This window comes from Juglans microcarpa x Juglans regia, chromosome 2D (genome assembly GCF_004785595.1).
Source record: "Juglans microcarpa x Juglans regia isolate MS1-56 chromosome 2D, Jm3101_v1.0, whole genome shotgun sequence".
NCBI lineage: Eukaryota > Viridiplantae > Streptophyta > Magnoliopsida > Fagales > Juglandaceae > Juglans > Juglans microcarpa x Juglans regia.
In genome coordinates, this window is record NC_054596.1 from 43,314,581 (window position 1) to 43,321,851 (window position 7,271).

Consider the following 7,271-nt stretch of genomic DNA (forward strand, 5'->3'; position numbering starts at 1 on the left):
TAAAGCAATATAATTGTCACAATAATTTAATAGTCATCTCATCATAATGTCCACTAATAAATATTCATATTTATGTTATGTAACACACGCACCCCCACACCCCATGGGTTTTAAGTAATAACAATATCTTATCATTTAAACTTAAGCACCTTAACCAATCTGTGTAGTAAAAAATGAAAAGCAGCAAAATATATTATCAATACTACAAATCTAGGAAAGAAGTAAAGTATTTAATACCTTTCAGATCTCAGAAAGAAGTAAAGTATTTCACTTTATCCATGATTCCAGATTATTTCATGAATAATGAAAGAAGTAAAATCACTGCTTCATGATGAATTGTTTAACTATGAAAGAAGTATTTCACAAGGGAAATAAGTATAAAGAAGTATTTTACAAAGAAGGAAAGAAGTTAAATACTTGAACTATGATAGTTAAATAGTTAAACACAAGTCATCATAGGTTCAAGCATTTAAACATGGATTTCCATAGTTCAAGTATGTCACTAGTTCAAGTATTTCACAAGGTTAGATTCACACAATCTACATATACAAATTTTTGATTAAAAAATTGCAGAAGCCATAAATTTAAGGGAAAATGTAACGTCAAATATGTCGCACAATCCGTGATACATATAGATTTCAAGTTTGCATAGTCCATACATACAAATTTCATATTCGCACAGCCCATTCATTTTGATTTTAAATTCGCAGATTGGATTTTCTCAAAAGTTGTAAACAAAATTTACTCATAAATTTATTAAGAAATCGTAAATTTCCTTACTAGAGGCGATGGAGGCATATGGAGGTGCGTCGATCTCGGTTCCAATAGGTGGCGACGAGAAAAGGGAAGCAGGCCGACGAAGCTGAGGCTTATGGAGGTGTGGCGACCTCGGTTCCGGCAAGTGGTGACAAGGAAGCTGAAGCAGACCTTCAACAGCAGTCTCACGGGGCTTAGGAAAATTGAAATGAAGAAAGCGATTTAGGGCGTGTTTTGATTTGGGGGTGAAACGTACCGTTTAGATAGTGAGATGAGATGATATGATTTTAGATAAAAGTTGATAACTACTGTTAAAATATTATTTTTTAATATTATTATTGTTTTGAGATTTGAAAAAACTGAATTGTTTATTATATTTTGTATGAAAATTTGAAAAAGTTGTAATGATGAGATAAGATGAGATAAAACCATTTTTATATCCAAATGGGAGTTAAATTCTCCCCACTCTTCCACCCATGTTTTAAGTTGCTCTCCCGTCCTAAATGTTTCAAAACTTTTTCTTTTATTTATGATAAATCTTGATTTAATAGAGAAATTTAAAATTAACATTTTTTACTAATCAAATTTTTTTACACACGGAATAGAACAACTAAAAAAACACGTATTGGCCAACGGCTTGCTGCTAATGGCACAAGACTATCTCCAAAATAGAGATTATGGGTTTGACTCCTCTCTTCCAATATATTCAAAAAAAAAAAATACACAATGTTTTGGTAAGGGATCTTATTTATTAATGTATTACTACCTAACTATTTTCTTTTCCTTTTGCTCTTTGAATCTAGACTAAAAATTTTAGAACATAATTTTCTTACATTATCTAAAAAAAAAATATTCAATCAATCAACGTAATCTGTAATTTAATTAAAAATAAATTTAATTTTATATTTAATCCAAATTCAACTAGTGAAACGAACCAAAAAATCTCTTCAGAGCATTAGCCTTTTGGTAAACTCTAATTCTATTTCCTTGCAGCACATCTATTTCCTTGGAGCACATATGCATTAAACAGTTCTTGACTCAAAGTATCTCATTACTATTTACAAACTATCTTATAACTATTCACAAAATTTTCATCTCATCTCACTCCTCAAATTTATCCTCTCGTTATCCTATGCATCAGGTAACCTATTATGAATCTAGTTGTTATGGTGTGGAAATGGCTGGCTGTAATTAGGGATGGATGTAGTAGATGAAGGTATGTTGTAGGAACGTAAATGGCAGATGAGTGCAAGTTGTTTGAACAAATGCCTTGAGGACCATACGTATGCTTAGATAAAGGAATTCCAACCTCCTTACAGTAGACAAAATAACAATCTTCCAGAATTCCTCTCCCACGATTTAGGCGTGGGTTATAACAGATACTTATGAAATTACTAAAATGCCCTTAACTATAACAGATTGCATATAAGAAAAACTACATCGTTTTATTGTTTTAAACACTACACTATACTTATTAAAATTGTGTCATTTCAGCTAATGTATCTCCCTCCCTTTAAGCCCACGACGTCGTTCATTCTTCTTTACTAAACAATTTCGTTGGTCTTCTACTGAACCCTAACTTCGAACACTTCACTTCTTTCACACACTTCTACTCTTCACATTCTGTAGCCTTCTTTCCCAGCTCCAAGTTCTCTCATTTATCTTCCATGGATCTTTGCTTCTGAGCCTTCTAACAATCTCCCCTTCTTACAGAACCTTATCCACAAGGTGGGGATACAAGGCCCTCAACTTCTAGAGGTTCTCCTAGCTTTCTTTCTCCTTGGGCACCCCCACCCATCAGACCAGAACCTCAGTGACAGGTTGAAATCCTTGTTGCTTCATACGGCGGTCGATTACAGCCTCGGGCTTTGGCAGAACCTCGCCATCATCACTTGTGGGTGGGAGGGATGGTAACGCCTGGATATGGTCCCCAAGTTTATTCTTCAAGCAAGAAACATGGAACACGGGGTGGATCCGTGATGTGGAGGGCAACTCGAGACGGTAGGCCATTGTACCCAGCCGCCGGACCACCTTGAAGGGCCCATAGAAATGTGGGGCCAGCTTCATGTTGTGCTGTGCAACCACTGTTTTCTGGCGGTACAGCTGGAGCCGTAAGTGCACCCAGTCTTCTTTTTGATATTCTCTATGAGTTCTTCCTTTGTCTGCATGAATTTTCATATTGTTTCTGCCTGCTGTGAGATTATGCTTGAGTAGATTTAGGATTTGTGACCTGTTTCTAAGTTGCTGATCTACTGCTAAATATTTGGAAGTACCTGGTATGTAGTCCAGTAGTTTTGGTAGAGGGTATCTGTAGAGGGCCTCAAAAGGTGTAAGCTTTGTGGTACTATGGTAGGTACTATTGTACCACCACTCAGATAAGGGTAGCCACTAACTTCAGCATTTAGGTTTCTGACCCATGTAGCATCTTAGGTATCCTTCCAACACCTTATTCACTGCCTTTGTCTGTCTATCACTTTGTGGTTGGTAAGCTAAACTAAAATCCAGATAGGTCCCTTGTAGAACAAACAGTTCCTTCCAAAATGAGCTCAAAACAGGGATTCCCTGTCTGAGACGATGGATTGAGGAAAGCCATATAACTTGAACACAACCCCCACGAAAACTTGAGCCACTTCTTGAGCTATGTAAGGGTGAGCCAAAGGTATAAAATGCCCATACTTAGTGAAGCGATCCACCACAACAAAAATGATAGAATAACCCTTGGACCTTGGTAGCCCCTCAATGAAATCCATGGATATATCAGTCCATGCTTGCTGAGGAGTCGGGAGTGGTTGTAGTAGACCTGCAAGGGGCAGGGTCTCATATTTGGTAGCTTGGCAAGTGTCGCACTCTCTCACCTATTTTTTTATGTCTTTCTTCATAAAAGTCCCTCTTAGCCCTTTGATAAGTCTTGAGGTTCCCCGAGTGACCTGCCATTGGATTTGTGTGAATAAAATGAAGGACCTTGAGCTTAAATGGAGAATCTGGCAGCACCACAATCCTCCCCTTCTTAAGAATTAATCTTTGTTGTAGTGACACCTCTCTAGGTGTCTCTTGATTGTTCTGTAATTTTTCTAACAACACCTTAAATTCTGGGGACTGTTGGTAACTTAGTTTCAGCTCTACTAACCAATTTGGTGAAGGACAAGTAACTTGGGCCAATAACCCACATTCCTCACCCTCTTCTTCCCATTTTCTTAAGAATGCATCTGCCACCTTATTCTCATTGCCTCTCTTATACTCAATTTTGAACTCATAACCCATTAATTTACTGAACCACTTATGCTGGTCCTCGGTCCCAACCCTCTGTTCCAGCAAGTATTTTAACCCTTGTTGATCTGTCCTTATGATAAAGAACTGCCCTAGTAAATATGGGCACCACTTTTGAACTGCAGTAACTACTACCAAGAGCTCTCTTTCATAGGTCGATAGAAGTAGTGCCCGACCCTTCAACATTTTACTGAGATACAATATAGGTTGGCCAGATTGCATAAGGACAACCTCAATCTCTTTCCCACTTGCATCACACTCTAGGATGAAGGGTAATGTAAAATCGAGAATTTTAAGCACTGATGGTGTTGTCACCGCCTGTTTTAACCTAATAGAGGCCTGATTTGCTTTTATAGTCCATGCAAAGGCATTTTTTTTAGAAGTTCCGTGAGTGGGGCTGCTAATAGCCAATATCCTCAGATAAATTTTTTATAGTAATCCCTTAGGTCCAAAAATCCCCTCAAAGCTTTCGGATTTTTGGGAGTAGGTCACTCTAACATAGCGCTGATTTTAGAAGGATCCTCCTTCATCCCTTGGTCTAAAATGACATTCCCCAAATACTCCACTTCCTTCACCCCAAACCTGCACTTAGACAACTTTGCAAAGAGTTGGTGGTAGCCTTAGGACTTGTGTGAGATGTTTCAAATGCTCCTCTCATCTCTTGCTGTATACGAGGATATCATAAAAAAGACCAATACAAATCTGCGTAACAGAGGCCTAAACACATCGTTCATCACGTTGAAGGGGCATTGGTGAGGCGAAAGGACATCACCAAGAACTCATAATATCTTTCATGAGTTCGAAAGGTCGTTTTAGCAATGTCCTCGAGTACCACCCTGATTTGATGATACCCCGATCTAAGGTCTAATTTTGAAAACACTGTAGCTCCCCCAACTCATCCAGCAGTTCATCTATGACGAGAATGAGAAATTTATCCTTCATCATCTCTTGGTTTAGAACTCTATAGTCAACACAAAGTCTCCACCCACATTCACCTTTTGTACCAACAACACCGACGATGAAAATGGACTGGAACTGGGTCTCACTACCCCATTTTTTAGTAGCTTAGCCACAAGTTGTAGATATGGGCTAGGTACCTTCTTTTAGTATTATTTTGTGGTCACATGTTCTTTGGGTTGGTAGCCCTTGAGGCTCCTCAAAAATCCCTTTAAAAACCCGGAACAACTTAGCAACGTCGGGGTTAATTTCTACCTCTTGTTGGATCTTGCTACTAGGCTCTATTTGTAATAGCAACCCCTTATTGTTGGATAAGGAAGCTAACATAGTTTTATTGCTGCCCTCTAAGCTTAGAGGTTGGCATTGAAGTCCCGAGAGGCTAACCTCCTTCCCATTTTTAATAAATCTCATAGGTAGTTTGGCAAAATATCAAACTATAGGGTCCAAAGTAGACATCCAATTTACTCCAAGCACCAAGTCACACCCACCCAACTTCAAAATGTAAAGAGAATGGGTAAACTTATTACCTTGAATCTTGACATACATTGCTTGATAATTCCCATTGCTTTGCACTATGTCTCCATTAGCAACTCTTACAATCAATTGAGTTTAGGGGTCCACCTTAAGTCTTGTTTTCCTTGCCACAACCAGATTTAGGAAGCTGTGAGTGCTGCTAGAGTCTACTAAAATCACCACATTCTCTCTTGAAATTTGTCCCATCGGCATCATGGTGGTTGAGTTGGGAATTCTAGCCAATGCATTCAATGAGATTTCTGGACCTACTGCACCAGGCTCCAGTGTCTTACTCTCCATTTCTAGGTTGGTTTCCTCATTGCCTTCCAGCAGCTCCTCCTCTTCCTCCCCCTCATAGCCTTGTAATAAGCAAAGTTTAGGAGACTTACAATTATGGGTTGGGCTCCACTTTTCATCACAGTGGCAATAAAGGCCCTTCCTCCTTTTCTCATCTATTTGAGTTACCAAACCTTATTGACAGGAACCATGGGCTTACCCCCATCGACTAGGTCCTTTGTGTGCTCCCTAACTCCCACTAGTTGAAATAGGCAGGTTGCCTTTATCACCGATCGGTTTGCTAGATTTTTTGTGTTGATGAGATACTCTTATTGTATTTTTGCTAATGCAAATGCAACATTTAAACTCATTGGACTGAACATACGTATTGGTAGGCAAATCCCATCCTTAAGCCCACTGATGAAACAACTGAGCTTGTGGTTCTCGGGTAGCCTTTTTAATCTATTAGAGAGACTCTCAAACTGAGCCTTATATGTTGCTAGTGTAGAAGTTTGCTTCAGGCATGTCAATGCCTCCATCGGATCGTAATAATCAGTAGGCCCAAATCGAAGCTGGAGGGCACGGGTGAACGTCTCCCACGTGTCAAAATGGCCACTATCCCATGCATCCTGGTACCATATAAGTGCTTCACCTTGCATATGATATGAGGCCATCAGTAAGCGATGGCCTGGTTGTGTTTGATGGTAGCTGAAGTATTGATTAACTTTGAATATCGACTCAGTTGGGTTATCCCCATTAAAATGTGGAAAATCTAATCTCACTCCTCTATTGTTTGCTCTTCTAGGGTCCATGATCTCTCCTTCCATCTCAACGGGTTGCTCTTTGTTGTTTACTTGCTAATGGTGCTAAAAAAAAGTGTGGACCAGATTTGTGATTTGAGCCATCTGGCCTTTCAAATCTTGAATTTCCTCCTATATTGCAAGCTGGCACTGGGTGTCCTGTTGCTTTGATCTGGTGCTTTCAGCCATGGTTTTAGGAATTGTGTTTGGATCGGTAGCTCTAGGATACCACTTGTTATGAATCTAGTTGTTATGGTGTGAAAATGACTGGTTATTAGGAATGGATGCAATAGATGAAGGTATGTTGCAAGAATGTAAATGGCAGATGAGTGCAAGCTGTTTAAACAAATGCCTCAAGGGCCATACATATACTTAGATGAGGGAATTCTTCAAGCGAATTCCAACCTCCTTACAGTAGACAAAATAATAACCTTCCAGAATACCTCTCCCACCATTCAGGCCTGGGTTATAACATATACTTATGAAATTACTAAAGTGCCCTTAACTTTATCAGATTGCATATAAGAAAAACTACACTGTTTTACTGATTTAAACACTACACTGCATTTATTAAAACTGTGCCGTTTCAGCCAATGTATCTCCCTGCCTTTAAGGCTTAAGCCCACGACGTCGTTCCTTCTTCTTTACTGAACAATTTCGTTGGTCTTCTACTGAACCATAGCTTCGAACGCTACACTTCTT

The 7,271-nt window shown here is 39.0% G+C and overlaps 1 protein-coding gene across 1 annotated transcript; it reads right to left on the reverse strand.

Annotated features, from left to right (window-relative positions):
* Window positions 1-5,589: 5,589 nt before the first annotated feature.
* On the reverse strand, window positions 5,590-6,596 carry LOC121249543. Its single transcript, XM_041148243.1, has 2 exons — window positions 6,155-6,596; window positions 5,590-5,852 (listed from the first exon to the last, which is right to left on the reverse strand). The coding sequence occupies exons 1-2, from the start codon at window positions 6,594-6,596 to the stop codon at window positions 5,590-5,592; spliced, it is 705 nt and encodes a 234-aa protein (XP_041004177.1).
* Between the last annotated feature and the right edge of the window lie 675 nt (window positions 6,597-7,271).

What these genes read in the sequence shown, in the direction of transcription:
- LOC121249543 (XM_041148243.1), bottom strand. Translation starts at nt 6,596, where the DNA reads ATGGAAGGAGAGATCATGGACCCTAGAAGAGCAAACAATAGAGGAGTG. An exon ending in TGGGATTTGCCTACCAATAC is followed by an intron (nt 5,853 to 6,154) that starts GTATGTTCAGTC and finishes GCTTATTACAAG; the next exon opens with GCTATGAGGGGGAGGAAGAG.